Source organism: Protopterus annectens, chromosome 14.part0, assembly GCF_019279795.1.
Source record: "Protopterus annectens isolate FY-2018-M chromosome 14.part0, PAN1.0, whole genome shotgun sequence".
Taxonomy (NCBI): Eukaryota; Metazoa; Chordata; order Ceratodontiformes; family Protopteridae; genus Protopterus; species Protopterus annectens.
Genome location: NC_056748.1, coordinates 264,123,749 through 264,144,845, shown reverse-complemented (window position 1 = coordinate 264,144,845; position 21,097 = coordinate 264,123,749). Strand labels below are relative to the sequence as shown.

General features: G+C 41.1%; 1 protein-coding gene across 1 annotated transcript in view; it reads left to right on the top strand.

Moving 5' to 3' along the window:
• The window catches only part of CACUL1 (CDK2 associated cullin domain 1), a 921,069-nt gene that overhangs the window by 229,315 nt on the left and 670,657 nt on the right, over window positions 1-21,097 (top strand). Inside the window, exon 2 of the mRNA XM_044055972.1 lies at window positions 7,490-7,616. Within this exon, the coding sequence (XP_043911907.1) occupies window positions 7,490-7,616 (127 nt within the window). The remainder of the gene's footprint in view (window positions 1-7,489; window positions 7,617-21,097) is intronic.

Below are 21,097 nucleotides of genomic sequence, written 5' to 3'. Positions count from 1 at the left end.
CTCTTGCAAGATGAGTATCTGAGTTGCAAACTCTTATGGTAGGCCAACATTATTCCATCTTTCACAGAGACAGGGTTCCTTTGAGAACCAGTACTTATTTTATGCCTGAAGTAGTATCCAAGTTTACTTTAAGACACTCTGTCCCATCTCACTGTTTTCATTCCTGAATCCAAAAATGAAGGAAAAAGGAAACTTCATATTTTGGATATCCGCAGACACCTCTGGTACTATCTTGATAGAGCAAAATCTTTCAGAATATTGAAACAGTTTTTTGTTTAAAAAGAAGGGGCAACATGTCTCAAAGCAGACTGTTTCTAAGTGGTTGTCTCAGGCATTTCTGCTACTATCTTGATAGAGCAAAACATTGAAAACGTTTTTTTTGTTTAAATAAGAAGGGGCAATATGTCTCAAAACAGACTGTTTCTAAGTGGTTGTCTCAGGCTAATCATTTATTTCTACTCCTTCCAAAATTCCATAGATGAAGCCAAATTCCATAGATGAAGCCAAATCCCTGGTAGAGTGAGCCTCTAGAAGTGTTACAGAAGCAGTATCTTGGTCTCTGTGCATACTTTCACAAAGCACTATAAACTAGTTTCCTGCTCCAGATTTATGAGAGGGTTCTGGACCCTTCCTATTTGGGAACCCTTTTAAATCTCAAAATACTGAAAGATCGACTTTCAGTGCCTCAAGACTAAAATATCAAAAATGCAGTTAATCGAAACTGCACTTTATCGAGTGTTATATTATTGAATCTGGTGTTGTGTGTTGTGGTTTGTGTTTGTGGTGCATTGTGGTCTGGGAATTGGATGTGGTGGACAATGTGTGGCTGTGTACGGAGATTCAGGTAGGTTGTAAGTGTTTAAGGGTTTTGGGTGGTTTTTTTTGTTTTTTAGTTTTGTGAGAAGTTTTTGGAGTTGGATGGGTTAGATGGGTGAGTTTGTGTGTGTTATTGTTGAAGTGGTGTGTTTTTTGGATGTGTAGTATGTGTTTTTCCCGTGTATATGTGATGGTGTGCGAAGTAAGTATAGGGTGCGTGAAGGTATTTTTTTTTTTTTAGTTTGTGGTAGTGTGACCTCAGAGTTAGTATATATAAGTAGAGGGTGTGTGTGGGGGGGGCAGGGGGGCTTGTCCCCCTGCTTATGCATAGGTTTTGTAGGTGTGTGTGTGTTAAGTGTCTTAGATAGGGTTTACTGGGGAGGTGATGTTGTGGTGGAGGTTATATTAAAAAGCGGAATGTCGCTTACTGAAAATTCAGTATTATGAATTTTCAGTATAGTGATGATCATTTTTGTAATAGTTTGGTATAGTGGGTGTTCAGTGTTTAAGTCTCGAGATACTGAAAGTCGGCCTTTCAGTCTTTCGATATTTAAAAGGTGACCCTTCTCTTCCACCTCCCTGTTATTTTAAGTTATAGTAATCTACCCATATGTTTTCAGCTACTGTAGCAGTGATCAATATGAAGAGCATGGTAGAACTGTGTAAATAAACTTACAATAGCTTAGATGTTATAGGATCATATGAAGTTACTAGGCTATTGGCCCTGAAGCCCTTATAAGCCTAGCCAAGAGTTTAGCCCATACTTAGAGAAGTCAGCACCCAGAGCCCCTGTCCAACAGGGGACACAGGTGGAATCCCTGGGGTGAATTTTCTGTTTCGCATCCAGTTATCCAGGTTGTGCTTAAAAAGGGATAATGAGGTACTCTGCTTGACGTGGAGAGGGAGTCTATTCCACAGATGGGGGAGTCTGTGGGACACAAATCTGTCCTGCCAACAAGTCGTGTTCATGTCACAGACCAGGTTGTGATCGTGCGTGTGGGTTACTCGAGTGGAGCTTAACTAGTGGATATGCAGCAGTCCCATCAAGGCGGGGTCTGAGATTCCTTTGTATGCCAGACAGAGGTCACCTCTGAGGAGTCTTTATGCAACTGAGTAGAGGGACAGGGCTTTTAGCCTTTCTGTGTAGGGTAGATCTTTGAGGACCTGGATTCTACTGGTGAGGAACCTCTGTGGTCTCTCTAGCTGATGTATGTGCTTTGCGAGGTACATACCGAAGGGGATGTTGTACTCAATAACTGGCCTTAAGGGTGTTTGAATAGTCACTGCTGCAAAGGTTACTGTTTCCCCTCCATCCTCTGGTTTTTGATGTGTTTTCTATGCCAGGGAGTGGACTTGCATTTTTTTAATTTTCCTAACAATGTCTTGTCTGGGATTAACCTCCTGTCTCAGGTGGCTTGGAAGCTCTGAAGGACTTGGTAATCAAACCTGTCTTTTTAGTCAGCTGAGCTCTAGCTGACTAATGTTTTGGGCCCATGAAACTGGCTGGCTGTTTATCCTGTGCAGGATATAACCGATTTAGCTTAGGTTACTGTGGCAGTGGTCATTCCAGTTTCTGTTATGTTAATAAGCTGTACTATTTTGGTTAGTAAGTGCTTTAATATGTACCAAAGAAAAAAAAGAAGCCTTTATCACTTTTTGGGTAAGCTTGGTGTAAAACAAATCACAAGTGCAAACACTGACATCTGCTCTGTTAATGCTATAGAATCTTGATACTGCTGATTATTAGGAAAGCATGAAAACTGACTCCTGCCTGTATTAGAAACAAGGGCTTCAGAGGGTGGCCTAATGGTTAAGGTGTTTGCCTTACAAACACAAGGTACAGGGTTTGAATCTCACTGGGGATAATTGGCTAGACTTAAAATGTCTCACAAGGGCAGTTAGCCTAGTACTAATCTATTAACCTATGAACGCGCATGCATACACATACACATACTCTTTGTTGTTTAAGTAATTGTTAGTCCACAAGTACTAATTTTTGCATTGAAATTGAGTTACAAGATGAAAGTTAAAATAGTTTTAAGAAAGTCTTTGTTTTCTTCTATTTTTTTTTTTTTGTAACAGAAAGGATCATAAATTTATGGATCCTTTTAGCTTTTTAGCAGAAGTATGTAGAATGTTTTTTTTCACAGGTACTGATGATTTTCCTGCTAACTGTAGCTTATATTTTTATGAGATCCAAGTGTTGAGAGAAATATTTTTATTTTCACCAGATGATACCATATGCAGTCATAGACAATGAATAACTTAACATAGTTTATATTAATTGTGAAAACCGGGATGTCAGAAAATAGAGGGATATGTCTTCATATGAAAACCAAGGCTAAAGAGATTTTTTTATTTCCACCAGATTACACCGTGCACACCTGTAGATGATGAGTAACGGTTTGTATTAATTGTGAAAGCTAAAATATCTAAGTGTTCATCTGGAATTCTTTAATTAGGCATGATTAAGAACAGTCTTGTTTAACCAAGATGCTGAGCAGGAATTATTTTTGCACTCTGTATCATGTGCTTAAAAGTTCTTTTTTTATGTTAGGCAACAGCAGTCTCAGGTAGAATTACCCTTGAGGTATGCTTCCTTTGCAGTAAATTGAGAGAGTCATTTGTAATGTGCATTAGCCTGTTTTATTTTATAACTTCTTGATATGCTGAAGACAGTGTGATTTTCATTTGGCAACTTGGGAAAGCTATATGGAAAGTATTGTCATTATTATAAGTCACACTGATATGTGAGGAAGCAGGAGTTATGGTATCGCAAAATGTTTATAATTTCCCTTTGTGCAAACATCTCTAAACATGTCTCATTGTTAGTGTTGCATGTAGAGGGCTGTTTTACTATTCATTAACAAACAAAAATAGATCTCATAATGATATTAATATGGTTAATGTGCTTTCACCATTATGCAGGTATTATTGGATTTTGTGTCTCGTCACACAGATCATATTTAAGCTAGGCCAGGTTTTTGCTTAGGATCTTTTGAACTGTGAAAATGACAGGTGACCAGCCCAACCCAAATGCAGCATATGATACATGGGGAGCTCATTTGTACTACCTCCTATGACAAGCTCCCAAGGTTTGGGAATGGGCTGTATTAGACAGTCACATCCTGCTGGAAACCACTTTACTCATGGATAGATTCAGCCGTTTTCTGCTGATGCCTCATTGGTGTCCCACATCCTCTCAGGGGTACAGTTTTTTCTGTGTATTGGTTGACCTTATTTCTTCTTTAGCCAGGGCTTTATGTAGAGCCTTCCTCTAATCTCTCTAGCAGGAATATGCTGCATTGATTTTCTGTGTCAAGAATAGCCACCTTCAGCTTTACACTGTTTATCTATTTCTCTAAAGATGAGGTTTATGAAGAAAACCAACTGTGACAGATCACAATCATTCTCTTAGCCTTTTTCCTGCCCTGACAAGTATGGTTCTTATCCTACTGCTGCAGTTGTTGGAGTGGCCATTTCCTTGCATCCCCTTAGCCCTTCTATCTGTTAAGTAGACCTTACCTGGAAATTCATTCCCTTCAGTTATTCAATTTCTTTTGTCATTTCTGCTTTTAGTGAGCAGTGTTTCTTAACCTTCCAGAGTGGTACATATAACCAACCCCCTGCTCCCAAAATTCAAACAAACAGAGGTAAAGAGGTATTTTCCTCTCTCTGAGCCAGCACAGAATGTCTAACTTCCTTTACAGCTCCATCTTTCTCTCTTCTGGAGTATCTGGCCCAGATTTTTGATTCTGGGTTTAGTCCACCATCAAAGACCATCTGGCAGCCATGTCAGATTTCCATCAGTGTGTTGATTATTTTCCCTGGCTTCTTTGTAGGTATCCAAAGCTTATGTTAAAGGTGCTTTTCAGTCAAGACCACCTTTAAAAAACCCACTTTCAGCCTGGAAATTCTAATAAGTACTGGAAACGTTAATTTACCTGTTTATGAGGTTCCTTCCACACTCATCCTTTCTGTATGCCTAAAGTTGTCTTGAAATCCAGCCTCAGCCACTTCATGCATATTCCAGTTTTTATTTCTACAGCACTTAAACCGTGGGGACTGCTTAGTGCACACCTATGTAGTGAAAGACCATTTGAGGTTTTATATTCTTGAGACTAGGTCTGTTGTACAGAATTTACAACTGCTCTAAATTCAAGATCACCCTAACAAAATGGCTTACAGTTTGCACTCATTTTTGTTCTAACCAGTACAGCAAACCTTTTCCTATAAATGAAAGGTCCATTTTATGGGAACTGTCATCACTTAACTGTTTTTTCCACAGTATGCCTTTGGATGATATTTTTATAGCAGTTGCCTTGGTCTGTCTTTCAAGTAAACTGTGTGTAAATTCCAGATCTGGAGCTTTCTTTGGATATGCTATTGTGAGGGGGTGACTTTTCATGCGGAGGGGGGAGGGACTTCCCAGGAGGATACTAAGCTTGGGACGCTGTTGTCCTGTTGCTGAGAATGGATTTTTTCTTATTCTCAGCTAGTGTGCAGGGAGTGCCTTGTGTGTGGAGTCTGCATGTCCTCCCCACGGGTTGAGTGGCGTTCTGAAAGACATGCGTGAATAGGCGTGCCTTCGTTGAAGGTTAGGCATTGAGCTGGCAACTCGGCACCATGAAAATCTACTGCCAATCATTAGCGGACCGGAGTTCCACTGTGGCGACCCCTAACCGGGAAAAGCCGAAAGACAACAACAACGTATGTGAAAGTTACATATTTACCGTAATGCTACATCTATGTGAGAAGGTCCATCCTCAGTAATGTATCTCTTTCTCCATCCTATCATTGCAGGCAATCTGGAGACAATGCTGAGGTTTTGTCCACACCAAACGATCTCTGAGGAGGAGTGTCACTGCAGTGCATTTTGGGACAGGGGAGGGAGCAAAGTAGCCTTAAAGTTATACTTGCCAAATTGTTCTAATGCATTTCAGTTATTGTCCTGTTGTTACTGAGGACAGGCCTGCTCATCCAGATCTTTTGCTATGTTAAGTGCACAATTATTGTATCTATAAAGAGATGGTGCATTTTTGGTAACACACCAACCTCTCCATTTATGGTATGTAATATTTGGAGTTCTGTTGTACTTTCTCCATGTCCTTTGCCTTTTTATTCCCTAAGCTCTGTGATAAAGAAGAACAACTGGATAAATAATGCTGTTTAATGTGCGATGGGAAGTAGGAAGATTCCAGCATCCTGGGAAAGTTTTGGCTGTTGATTGGGTTTAATATCTGTTAAATTGGTTCTGGAAGTGATAGAAGATGCACTTTTTCTTTTCTTTTTAGTTGTCTTGGTTAAGTACACAACTTTGTTTTTTCAAACAGTGCTCTATAATGTATTTATAATCCTTGGTCAGAGATTTTCCTTTTCCTTTTTAACACACTACTTGCTTTTCAGGATGCTTCTGTTGATTTTCAGGTTGGCATTTACTTGTTTAAAAATCTCATTTCTCCTGCTGTTGTTGATTGTGCAGCAGTGCAGAAGTGGGAGCTCTTGTAGTTATCTTGTTTGGTATATAATGGTATAAAAGCAACTTGTTTATTCATAGAGTCAATAAATAGTGTCTATAATATCACAGTTAATTTCTGTGATGCAAAATCCAAGTACATTTTACTGCAGTATGTGATGTAAGATTTTGTAGTACTACAGTAATTGCATAACAAGTCAATGTGTGAGAATTGCTTTTAAATTTTATGGAATGACATTTTTGTTATTAACTTAGAATATAAGCTAGGTCATGGTGCTAATGGCATTTTTGTCATACTTTATGTGCAGGTAAGTTACAATACCCATCCATCCATCCAACCACAACCCCTTTTTCCCATTTTTGTGCATGGGGTTGAGGTGTCACTTCAACAGCAGTAATCATTTAGAGCCAAGATTTACACTGCTGGGTGGCTAGCCCTGCTGCAGTAGTTCTTCCATACCACACACTTGTAAACGCACTCGCACCTGTGGCAAATTTAGAATGTCCTGTCCACCTACTGCCTGTCTTTGGAATGTGGGAGGAAACTAGATCATCCAGAGGAAACCCACGCAAACATAGGGAAGAAACGTGGACTCTGCACAAAAGTTGCCCCAGCCCAGAGTTGAACCAGTGGACCTCTTGCTGTGAGGTGACAAAGCTGTCTGCTGTGCCACTATCCATGGCATGCTTTAATTTAACTATTGTAGAATTAGTTTCTATAAAGTAACTGGAAAATCTGCTGTGTTGTGAGTGCATGAACAAAGTTGGGTTTGATGTGAATAATCGCATCTCATTTAATCAACACATGATTTTTTGACCCCAAAATAGCCTCCTGTATCCCCCAGCATGGGTTGTATCTAACTTTGAGATCATGCATGACCATGAGACGATAAAGTAATAAAAACTCAGTATGCACCTTCTCACTGTTCTTACAGTCTAACTGCCCTTACAAAATGATGGTAATTTTCCAGAGACATTCTTAGCATTGATCTTCCAGCCATGAAGCAGTAGCTTTCCCTACAGTTTTCTTGATTGTCATAAAAAAGCTATGTAGGAGTTCACATTCTTTAGAGAATACTTCTGTCATGGTACGTTTTGATAAAGAATGATTGTACTTAGAGTACACCAGCTTGGAGACATTGTCGTATCTGTTTAGGAATTGAGATAAACTCTCTAAACGTTTATTTTGTCTTTCAGTGATGAATGTGATTACAGCAGAAGATTATAAAAATGTATACTGGCCAAAACTGGAGCGTGCCATAGATCAGCTTTTAACTCAAAGTCCTGGTGACTATATTCCCATTTCCTATGAACAAATTTACAGGTAAGATTACGTGAAAGTCTTGATAATCCTTAAAGAAAATGGAACTGTTTTACTTTATGTCCATCTTTTGTTCCCTTATCTTTATGTATCATCATGAGGTTATAAATTTGTCTCAGTCTCATCTAAGTTTTCTCAAAGCTGCTGTTTTTTGTCCATCAGAAATGAAAAATGTTTAAGAATTAAAAAAAAATCTATGAATAATGCTTTTGTTTGAGCAGATTTATGACAGAGACATTTCTGCCAAAATATTTGGCCTTTAAAAGGAGGGATTGATTTCTACACAAGTTATGTAATATACCACATGTATACAATATATTTTAATGACTGTTTTACTTATTAACACTTTACTGTATGCAGTTTAACAGATGGAGGCTAGGACTGCTATTGACAAACTACTGTGTTTAAACTGTTACAGTTGAGTGACATGTCAATAAGACATGACAGTCATTATTAATGAATGTCATGCCTTACTCTGTCCCCCCAAATTTAACTCCTGGTCTTGTATATGGGTCATTGGATTTTCATGGATAATTTGTCTTAGACTTGCCCCCGATGTATTCATGAAATCGACATGTACACGTGTTTATACCCTCTGATGCTGAAGTTAAATGGTACAGCCTTTGAATAAAACTCAGTAAAGGATCTGCTGCTGTGGTTGGGCCGAGTATGGTAGTACAGAAAGTTTTAATGAAAAATAATTCAATAGTTTGTAGAGCATTTCTTGCAGAGTTGACATAATTTTCTAATTGTTTTTATATCATGAGTATGTGACAGAAGTGACTATATAAAAAGAAAATGAGGATGCATAGTATAATTCACAAAACATGAATATATATATATATATATATATATATATATATATATATATATGGGTCTATTGCGTTTGGTCAAATTACATTTAGTTGAAAATGATTTCAGGCAGCCCACTTCACTGAAAGCTCATTTGATTGAAAGCTCTTTTGGTTGAAATCCATTTGGTTGAAAATGGAATATAGCCCCTGCCCCACTGCAGTGTGACCCTGGAGTGAGAATATAAAGTTAGGGGGGTGTGGGGGGCACAGCTCCCCCACATTTTGCAACTAGTTTTTACTGACGTTATATGTTTCAATGTATTTTTAATGGATACACAAGTATATAATAGTGAATACACTGCAATTATGTGGGGGGCTACACTCCTCCCCCCAATGTGGGGGGCTGTGCACCCCCCCTAACTTTATATTATCACTCCAGGGTCGCACTGCAGTGGGGCAGGGGCTATATTCCGTTTTCGACCAAATGGAATTCGACCAAATGGGTTTTCAGTGAAATGCATTTTCGGTGAAGTGGGCGGCCTGAAATCATTTTTGACTAAATGTAATTCAACCAAAAGCAGTAGACCCATAGAGATATATATATATATATATATATATATATATATATATATATATATATATATCTTCTTCTTTCGGCTTTTTCCCGGTTAGAAGTCGTCACAGCGAATCACATGCCCGCTCATGATTGGCAGTGGAGTTTTACAGTGTCGAGTTGCCAGCCTGGTGCCCAACCTTCCATTGAAGGCACACACATGCACACACACACCTAGGGCCAATTTAGAGTATCCAATCTACCTACAGCATGTCTTTGGGATGTGGGAGGAAACCAGAGCACGCGTAGGAAACTCACGCGACCACAGGGAGGACATGCAGACTCCACACAGTAGGCACCCCAGCTGAGGGTCGAATCAGATAACCTCTTGCTGTGAAGTGGCAACGCTAACCACTGCACCACCGCGGCCGCCTATATAAAAAACACTAAAATCCTGTTGGATTTTCTTCACTTATAGACTTAGACCATCAGTACTACAGATACTGCCAAGCTAATAACCCCTCTCTGTACACATCATCTTTTGTACTTGTGGACCCATTCTCCAGAATTTTCCAGCTATAGTTGAAGACAGTGACCTACAGCAGCCACAGGCTATTCCTTGGATTTCTGTGCTATAGAGAAGTCTTTCTTCATAGATTCCATCTAAATCAAGTTATTTTTTAAATTTGGTTCCAGTTCCTATACATCTTCACTGGCAGTTTTCCTATCAGATTTTGGCTGTCTAGTTGCTGTTTTATTTTTTTTTTCAGTTTATTTCATTAGTGTTGAATCATTCCTTGAAGATTTTTGTTGTGTGTAGCTATAAAAGATGACTTGACTTTGAGATTAAATTATTGCATAGTGTCTTTTGTGTGTCACATTTTCATGCAGATGTGACATTTACTTGGCATTCAAGCCAGCCACTTTAAAGTAGACTACAAGAACACCATCTAAAATCATTTAAAACTCGACTAAAGTCCTACCTACTCAGATGTTCATTGTGCATACAGCTGCAGTCATAACAGATGGGTTCTCCTGCCGTCAGGCGGGTCCTCGGTCATCCAAATTCCAAAGTCTAGGTCTGGCGTCGGTTGTCGTCGCTTCTTCCTTGACGTCAGTGTGACAGGGGTATAAAAGAACCAGCCGACGCCATTTTCTTCAGTCTTTCCTGCCGCGCGGTGCCCGAAGCAGAAGCAGTTCGCAAGTGCCGGTCGGCCAGCTCCTGAGATTACGAAAATTTGGAAACCAAAGTCTTCTTAAAAGCTAAGTACCCCGTTGGGGAAACTTTTCTTGCCTCAGACCGATGTCAGACAAAGTTAATAATTGTATTTCTTGTGGGAAGCAAATACCGCATAAGGATTTCCATTCCCTCTGTATTCCTTGCTTAGGCCCAGACCACGACGTCTCGGTCTGTCGTTTTTGTGCTACATTCAACAAACGCACTATTAAGCGTCGGGCGGAGTTCGCCCAGCATTTCTTTGGGAAAGCATTTAACTATACTATGTCATCGGATACTCCGACTCCGGTTTTGTCTAAAAAACACAAAGACAAGGACCGACACTCGAGGTCCGCGGCCTCTACCGACACCACGCCAAAGCCGACTCCACGTGGTCCGGTACTCAGCGAGGCACCTACGCAGCCCCTGATTGCCGACGACACATCTTTGGAGGTGTCTCCTGTACCTGAGGTCGCAGGCTCCTCGCCCACACCCCGATTACAGATACCGATGCCACGCTTGGCGTTGAAACACAGAATGTGGACTGGTCCACCTCCACTCAAGGTGTCTTCAGACCTTCCGCTTCTTTCTCCATCAAGGCTTTCACCAAGTCTAAAGCATCCATGCACTCTAAGAGACCAGCTACACAGGGCCCATCTCCAGGCCCCATGCCTAAGAAACAGATGCTTAAAATGGCTGAGGATTTAATTACTCTAATCAGAGGTTCTCAGCCACCTCCGGACAAAAGGCCCAGAGTGGAGGAAGATTCCCCCTCCTCTGATCAGGGCTCCATTATTTCAGAACACTCTGATGATCAGGAACAGTCTTACTCCCCTTTTGAAGACTCTGATGCAGAGGAGTCTATTCCTTCTGTATCCCCCCTGAGGATTACTAATTTGGGGAAACTTTGCATACCTTAAGGGAACACTTCCACTGGGAAGGCCAGGGTTATTCAGATTCCAAGAAAAGGCTCAGGGAATTTCTCTTGTTACCCCAGCAGAGGCCTCTGGCTATACCTCCTGTCTTGGACATCCTAGATGATGTTTACTCTGAGGCCTGCCTTAACCCGGACTCTCTACCTCCAGCTCCAGTTAAGCCTGACAGGTACTACAGGGTTCCTGATTCACACCAATTTCTATACAAAAGCCATGCTGCTGACCTAGAAACCATCTCACAAGGGCCCAAGGGAGTTAAGGCCTCCATTGCCAAAAATCCATTGCCTTCCGAGAGAGATTCCAGATTCTTAGAAAGGTGGGGAAAAAAGGTATACACCTCGGCTACCTTATCCATGAGGGCCTTAAACTGTCAGTTTCATATGCTAAAATACCAACAGTTTTTGTTATCACAATTGAAAAGTAAAATTTCACAACCTGAACAACCAGACTTGAAGGAGTTGCAGGATTTGATGCATAGTGCAGAACAAGTGGGTAAACATACCTTACAATGTGGTTTTGATGCTCTAGAGGCCTCATGTAGAGCTGCTGTTACAGGCTCAGTCATACGTAGGCATGCCTGGCTCAAGGAACAAGCCTTGCCTGATCATGTCAAAGCTAAATTACTAGACGCCCCTCTTCAAAAGGATGTACTATTTGGGGCTAATGCTGAGGAAGTATTAAGGAAAATGGAGGAAAAGGCTAAATCAATGCAAACTGTGAAAGAATTTCTGCAGGTTCAACCTCCACGTTTTAGTAGAAATTGGCCTTCCAAAAACTGGTCCTTTCCTGCCACAGACAGACCCCAAAGAGGCAGATACAGGCACCCGAGGGGCAGAGGACAATCACAAGGATCGTATAGAGGCAGACAATGGCAAGCTCCTACACAAAGAGGTGGTGAGGACAACTCACAATCTTTCAGAAAGCAAACCCAATGACTTCCCCCTTTGCATGCCAACCAGGTCTCAAATGGCAGCCCCCTTAGGAGGAAAGCTGGCACTATTTTCAAAAAATTGGCATGTTGTCACAAAGGACAAATGGATCCTGGACATTATAAACAGAGGCTACAAATTCCATTTTCATACCCTTCCAAAAATGAGAGGCATGCCAAACCTGCCACACAATCAAAGGGCAGAGGCACAAAGGCAAATTTCAGATCTCATAAACATGAAAGCCATTCAAAAGGTGCCTACACACAAACAAGGTCAAGGTTTTTATTCCAGGGTATTTCTGGTGCCAAGGAAGGGAAAAGATTGGAGACCTATTTTGGATCTTTCCATCCTAAACACATTCCTACTCGTACCAAAATTCAAGATGCTCACTCTACAGCAACTTCTTCCCATGCTGGGCAAGGAGTCTTGGCTGGTAACATTGGACCTCAAGGAGGCATACCTGCATGTCCCAATCAGACAAAATTGCAGAAGATACCTCAGATTTCTTGCAGGTGCAACCCATTATCAATTCTCTGCATTGCCCTTTGGCTTATCTACTGCGCCCAGAGTATTCACGAAATGCCTGGCATCAGTAATTGCCTACTGCAGACTTCAAGGGATACAAATATACCCTCATTTGGACGACTGCCTGATCCAAGCGGACAGCAAGCACATTCTTCTGAAACATCTGGCTTATGTAATAATGTTATTAAACTCTCTGGGATACACAGTCAACAAAGAGAAATCAAGGCTAATACCCTCTCGGAAGATAATTTTCCTGGGTGCCAATCTGGACACAAACACCCAGATGGCCTACCTCACACCAGAGAAGCAGGGGCAACTAATACAATACTTCAGAACACTGGCAAATTGCACCAGGCTGACTGCAAGGAAAATCCTGCAGGCTCTGGGATTCATGGCATCTTGCATCTTACTAATCCCATGTGCAAAGCTGCATATGAGGAAACTACAATGGTACCTAAAAAACACATGGTCTCAACACAGCCACAGTTTGGAAACAATAATACCACTAATTCCATGTCTGCAAAAGGAATTTCTGTGGTGGGCTCAAGCATGTCAAACAAACACAGGTCTTCCATTCAGCAAGCCTCAAGCAAATCAAGTCATCACAACAGACGCCACGAACTACGCCTGGGGGGCGCACATGACAGACCGGTGCATTCAGGGCAAATGGTCCCAAAAAGAAAAACACCTTCACATCAATCAAAAAGAAATGCTAGCAATAATAAATGCTATTATAGCTTTCAAGAACCTTCTACAACCAGGTCAACTTTTGATAAGAACGGACAACACCACAGTTATGTGGTACATAAACAAGCAGGGAGGAACACATTCTTACCCCCTATGCAGACTGGCCATGTCACTTTGGAACATGGCCATGGACTTACAAATGGAACTACAAGCACAGTACTTGCCAGGCAAGGAAAACACGCTGGCAGACGACCTCAGCAGGAATATGACAGATCCACACGAATGGAAGTTGCATCCAAAAGTTTTTACCTAAATAATCCAAGAATGGGGAAGGCCAGACATAGATCTCTTTGCCTCCCACAAAAATCATCAATTGACAAAATTCTGCTCAAGGATCTTCCATCCAAAGGCCTGGAGAGTAGATGCTCTCTCTTTCAGTTGGACATCAATGACAGTTTATACCTTCCCGCCTCTTCCTCTGCTGCCCAAAGTCCTATTGAAGACCAGAGCAGACGGACCAAAGATGATCCTCATTGCTCCGGACTGGCCAAGGCAACACTGGTACCCACTCCTGAGGAGCCTGACTCATTCCCCACCATGGACCCTGCCTCTAATGCCTCTTCTTATGACTCAGCACAGCTTCAAAACTCTTCACAGTCAGCTAGAAACACTCAATCTAGCCGCATGGAAGATTCCTTAGCATCACAGCAGGCCCTACTCTCCAAGGAGGTGCAGGATGTCATTTTGGAGGCCAGAAGGCCATCAACTAGAAAAGCTTACTCCGCAAAATGGAAACGTTTTTGCGTCTGGAATGAGAAAAGGGGCCAGGACCCTTGAAAACTGAATTTACCTCAAATACTACAATATTTGGCGGAACTGCTAAGCAGTGGACTTTCGTTCTCCTCCATCAAAATCCATGCCTCAGCCATTTCTGCAGAATACAACACTGATCCACCTTTATTCTCCCACCCTCTCTTAAGACAGTTCCTCAGAGGGGCTAAGAATTTAAGACCTCCAAGGAAACAACCAATACCTGCTTGGAATCTTAATTTCATTCTGGAAAAACTGACCTTGCCTCCTATTGAGCCAGCTGCCTCATCAGATTTGCAATATTTGTCCTGGAAAACAGCTTTCCTTCTGGCCATCACTTCAGCTCGTAGAGTTTCAGAACTACAGGCTCTCATGGCTGTCCAGCCTTTTATCATCTTCCATCAGGACAGAGTTTCCTTACGAACCAACCCATCCTTTATGCCTAAAGTGGTATCCAGGGTAGCTTTAAATCAGGCCATACATTTACCTACTTTTTATCCTAATCCTCAAAACAAGGGGGAGAGATTACTACATTCCTTGGACATCCACAGACAACTATTATTTGGACAGAACAAAGCCTTTCAGAAAAGCAGAACAGCTCTTTGTGGCCTATGCGGTAGGAGTTCAAGGAAAGCCAATTTCCAAACAAACAATCTCAAAATGGATAGCACACTGCATACGCTTTTGCTATTCTTTTCATGGCAAAACTGTACCTACAGGCATTAGAACCCATTCCACCAGGGCCACAGCCACCTCTGCAGCCTTCCTCAGAGGAGTACCTACCAAGGATATTTTGGAAGCAGCCACTTGGATTTCTGTGCATACCTTCTCCAAGCATTACAACCTACCATTATACTCCAAATCTATAGCAGGCTTTGCCACTGCAGTCTTGCAGGGCATTTTGGCTCCTCCTAGTTCCACCTAGTGCCTACCACCCCTTTCTTAGCTTTGGGATTCTACCCATCTGTTATGACTGTAGCTGTATGCACGATGAACATAGTACAGTTTTGTACCTACCATAAATGTAGATGTTCGAGTGCTAATACAGCTGCAGTCCAGGTTTCCCTCTCTCCTTCCCCTCTAGGGGTATTCTTTTATGGTGTATTTGCTTGCAACTACTGTTTTTTGATTATATTGCATTACATTATTACATAATTTTATGTATTGCCTTCCTTCTGGGGGCACCTGACATCTGGGGCAAGAAAAACTGAATAAAATGGCGTCAGCTGGTTCTTTTATACCCCTGTCGCACTGACGTCTGGGAAGAAGCGACGACAACCGACGCCGGACCTAGACTTTGGAATTCGGCCGACCGACAGGAGAACCCATCTGTTATGACTGCAGCTGTATTAGCACTCAAACATCTACATTTATGGTAGGTACAAAACTGTACTTTTCCAGCTCTGTACATGTGATGTTCCTGGATAATCTCCAAACCCTTATTGTCATCCCTCTTTTATGTAACTGGCTATAATATATCTACTTCTTCACAATCTCTATCATCTACCCCTCTCCATCTTCCTGTTATGTGGACCTTCTCAGTACTCCTCCATAATTTGTAACCATTTTCTTCCTATAACTACTTCACAGTCTCCTATTCAGTATCTATTTCCAACTGATTCCATTGAAAGTAACTAGACTCTTTTATAAGCTTGATATTTGCTAATATTTTACGTATTCCTCATTTAACGGTCATGATTTCATTAACTGTCTTATCGTTACAATTCTATGGGTGTTAATTTGCAATTCTATGTTTGTACATGCATTACTTTTTTGTTACTAACTGCCTTATCATTACTAGTCTATGTATAATATGTACATTTATTATGTAAATCTTGTATAACTGCCTTCTACTCATTCTGTAACATAGGACATTCTCCCCGGGCCAGTTTGTGGCCAGTTGGACTTTCCAGATAAATAAAAGCAAGCAGTAAGCAAGTTGAAATTTGAAAGGTTGAGGCCTGCTGCGGGGGACCCACTCCAGAGCTTTACCCTCCACAGGAAGTCCTTCTACGTGGCACACCTCATCATAAAAGGGTTCTCATCCAGGAAAAAAAGAGGTCATTGTTCCCCTCTACTCGTCACTCATTAGACCCATTATAGAGTACAACGCCCCTTTTGGAATGTACCTCACAAGACATCTGCAGCAGCTGGAAAGGCCACAGAAGTACCCTACACTGTTTATGTAACTGGCTATAATATATCTACTTCTTCACACTGACCACCTCAAAAAAATCCAGCTTTACTCTGTAGCATATCGCCTACTCCGAGGTGATCTCTGCCTAACATATAAAGCTATGTCAAACCCAGAGCTGTTGGACATGCTACACCTAAAGAAATCCCAATCCCTTTGAGCTACACGCACTAGGGACCTAAACCTTGTCACCACAATAAACAGGACACGCTGGAGGGATAGATTCTTGCCCCAGAGACTTCCTATACTCTGGAACAAGCTACCCATCTATGTCAAGCAAAGTTCTTTATTAGCACTCTTCAAGAAAAATTTTGATGAGTGGATGGGAAATGGGAAATACACCCCGGGGATCACTTCTGTGTCTTTGCTGGACAGTAGCACAGGAAAATAACTTTCTTGGGTGGCGTAAGCTATAGAACCTTGCTGGCTAGGCTTACGTAGGCCCTTGGGCCGATAGCCTAGTACCTACGTATGAACCTATGAACCTATGAAGGCTTAGGTTGAAAGGGAAACATCTAGAGCTCATTATTGCTAGACTTTTCAAACGTTGATATTGGAGTTCACTTTGTGATCCAATTCCGTTGATGTCATCCACTGATCCTTTGACCTCAGTGTCAGTGTTGATGACCACCACAAAGTTAGTGCATTTGACTTCTCTGGCAATGGAATCAACCAAGGTGTCACCATCTGATGTCCTTAACCTCACTGGGGTTGATCTCCACTTTGGTGATGGGGTCAGTGGTTCAAGATCAACATTGGCCTACTTGGTACCGGGCCCAACCATTCTCTCCCTGAATTCAGCCGTTTGATGTTCAGTGGTAAGGCCTTCAACCAAAGCTGAAGTGCAGGGTGCTGTCTTGATTTTTGGGACTGACGTGGCTACTTCAATTTTGGAGTTGATCTTTTCAGCCTTAGTGTCAAGGTTGCTGTTTGTGTTTCTGAGCCTGAAAGACATGACTGTTTATACCTTGGGAATGGAATGTGATGGTCCTTCAGGTTTTTCCTTCTGTTGAGTCAGCCTTGGTTTCCCTTTCCTCCTTAGACAGAAAGAAGGGAGGTCCTCAGCTTATCACTCACATGTCTGGTGAATAGTCTTCCTCCACCTTGGACTCTCTCCCATCCTTGTCATGGTTGGAAGGCTTATGTGTAAGAGGAAGCACATGGACTAACCTGTAGAATCCCCCATCTCAGACATTGGTAAGGATCCAGAGACTGACTCCTCTACTTTGCCCCCATGATGTCCCCAGAGTTGGATATATTAGAGTTCATAAGGGTCATGAGAAACTAGCCTCAAGACAGCCATCTCATTTAGAATGCATCCTAGCAGAAACTTTCTGCACAACCAGATCTACTTCTTGGGTGGTTCTGACAGTTGACTAAAAGATTAATTTGTTTTTGGTCAATGTATTTTGGAGCCCCAATACTGTGTCTCTAATCAGTTTACTGTTCTTGGTTGACTCATTCCAGCAATTCACAGTCTATCATATCAGAACATGATTTATCATTGGCATGTGAGCTGGGGGGTGGGGTTAAGTCCTTATTTTCATCATTAGATCACTGCTGCAGTAGCCTAAGCTGAATGAGATGTGTGTGCCAATGATCAAGTCATCCAGTTAGCTTCCAAAGCTCCAGGGCACCTTTTACACCCTAGCCATTGTCCAACATGAGGGAAGCAGGATAAACTTCATGACTAGGCCACCAAAACATCAGAACTTGTCTTGCGGTTGAAGAGTGTGCTGTCCTCTACGGGCTTCAGGCGATTGACAGCTAGTGCTTCATCAAGACTGGGCAGATAACTTTCCCATTGGAGATTTCCTTCCAGATCATCTTTTTATAGAGAAAAGGATTTTTTTTTAATTAGAAATGCATTCTACTATCTGGAATTGATAACTTTTAATGGGTGTCACTACAAGTTTTTCTTCAGAATCATTCTTTTAAGCTGTTTTCCTGATGATTATCTGAAAGAAAATCCATGCAAATAACTATTTTTTTTTTGTGAGAAAATGCTTCACTTTTCAGTCAAATGTTATGCCTAGGGGTGAGGACTATTGGTTTAAGGGGGTTGTCATTAAAATGTTTTACCTCAAAATTTTTTATATTGTTAGGATGTTTCACTGACTCACTTTATCTTCTGTGACTAATTGTCAGATACTGTTTTTTTTTCTGACAGGCATTTTTGTGTCCCATTTGGAATTCCCTTCTAACTTTACAGTTTTTGTTTGGAAAGGTTTTTTTTTTTTTTATTTTTTTAAACATGTTATTAGGGGTTGGGACTTGTGTGTTTAGTGGTTTTCACAAATAATTTTACCTTGTATCGCCTTAGTTAGGAGGTAAGCTGACTATTCCAGACTCTGTTTAGTGGTTGTGAACTTGTCATACATCTTTTGTGGTTAACAGTTAGTCATGGTTCCCTGCGGGGTTTCCCTTGTGTATTATAATTTTTTTTGTGATAGAAAGGGTTGCTTTTCTTTTGAAATTTACTGGTACATGCTGGAGAACACAATGTTTTGTGGTTGTCACCAAGACCAACTTTGGCAGGCTCTGCTACCTGTTTGTCAGACAGTTTTTGCAATTCACTGACAGTACAGGTTGCCTTGATGATTCCCCTTGTAAATTATCACTTTTTGGTCAAAGACAATTGCCACAAGTTCCCTCACAGAATAATTTATTCACACAGGACAGAATTTGTTATTCCCAGCCTTCTATTTCTTCATATAACCAGATTGATAGAATTTGAATACCCCTTTTTCTGAGGACATCTGACAGATATTAAAGTAGGCAATGAAACTTGCTACTACAAAGTCATATGTGGGTAGGTGGAAATGAATTTCTAGTTGGCTCCAAACCAAGAACCAGGACTTCCTCAAGGTTTAGTCTCCTCTGTTCTACGATGTCAGTGTGGGTTTTTGTCCTCTGACCTCTTGCACTCCTTTGTCAAAGTTTATGTCTAGACCATCCCTACTTGTCTGCCCTTGGATCTCTTTTGCCCTTCTGTCGTATCTTAATTGAAACAGTTTTTGAAGGGGGAGGGGTTACATATTTATATGCATAGAAAATAGGTGGCTCCTCCCTAGGATCTTAATTTTATACTAGGAATTTATTGTATTGTTTTCTTTTGAAGCTGCTCATGAGGATGATGAAAGCTTTTTCTGGGAAAATGTTATTCTTTGCTCTGACTTCTGCAAGAAAAGTATCTTGAGTTTAAAGCTCTTATGGAGAGTCATCCCAGTTTTATTTTTCCTCAAATATAGAGTGACTTTGAGAACAAATCCTTCCTTGTGTCTGAGGTCATTGCAGGGATTACAATAAGCCAAACTGTTAATTTTCCTTTTTCTTCCCAGAGCCAGAAAAAAATTTCACACACTGAATTTCTACAGGCATTCTCATACTACATTTACAGGACAAAAACTTTCAGGATTGCTGACCCAACTCTTTGTCCAGCTTTGTTACCTCCACAGGAGATAAACTGACAATTTCTAATGGCTGTCCCATGCTGGCCCTTTTTGTAATTCTCTCCATAACAAATCACAAATCACTTCCAGGCAATGTGATAGCCCATTGTACTTGGGCTGTGGCTACCTCTGTGTTTTTTTGGAAAAAAATGGACAGTAGAGATGTGTTAGAGGCAGCAAGTTGGTTATATGAGCTTACCTTTACTAAGCATTACAAACTAGATTCTTTCTCTAGGTGAAGAGAAGGTTTTGCTAGGACTTGTCTCCAGGTGTACCTGTATTCTGACCCATCTGCACCCCCCCCTTGCTTTCTAAGCTGTGTTACTCGTTTTCCCATGTCTTAGGCTGCTGCAGCAGTGATCTAATGATGAACATGGAATCATTGTGTAAATAAAGTTATCATAACAGTAGATGATCGACTAAGTCACTGCTGCAGTAGTCAGTCTTTCTCTCCCTCCAACTCCTTATTTTTACTATTTTTATACTGGGGTGTATGATTTTTATTGCTATGGATACTATTTGTCAGGGCCCTAGCTTCCTTTTTCTGAGTCAAGAAAGCCCTGAAGTTTCGACCCCCTTGCCAATTGAGTTTATTCTGCTGCTCTCATGCAGGGCAGTGGCTAGGGCACATAGAAGGTGCCCTAAAACTTAGAAGATGGCTAGCTGGTCTGATCCTTGGCAGGGCATCCCATATAGCTTAGGCTACTACAGCAGTGATCCATTTGAACACCTGCTCTCACTGTAAATTTACTTACACAACTGCACTGCCTCTGTCTGATATCTCAAATTTTTGACCCATTGCTCTTCTGTCTCCTGTATCAAAAATACTACAAAAATACATCCAAAAACAACTTATCCATTACTTTCTAAACAATAACATCTTCTCCCCTACCCAGCATGGTTTACGGCCAGGGCATAGTACAACTACTGCTCTGATCTCCTTCCTAGATATTATCAATAAATCCCATGACTCAGGCCTTATAAGTATCAGCTCTCTTTCTGGATCTTTCCAAAGCATTTGATACGATCTCCCACACTATTCTCCTGACACAACTCTCATCCATAGGACTTTCCTCACTATCAGTTAATTGGTTTAAGAGATATCGTTCTGACAGGCAAAGACTGTAAAAGTGAACTTTAAAAAAAAAATTAATAAAACCAAACAGCTGTGAAATAAAAAAAAAGAGAAACTTAAACACCATTTGCAAAAGTAAAGCAAACGGTTTAGTTCTGCAGTCAATCATATTGGTAAAAAATAGTATCTTGAAACATTGTCTGAATAGTGGTACTGTTCGGGAAATGTTTTAGTAAATTAATGTGTAGGGTTGGGTTAGGATTAGGGTTACCTAACATGAGTAAGGATGGACAGGAGAACCAACTGAAGAACGA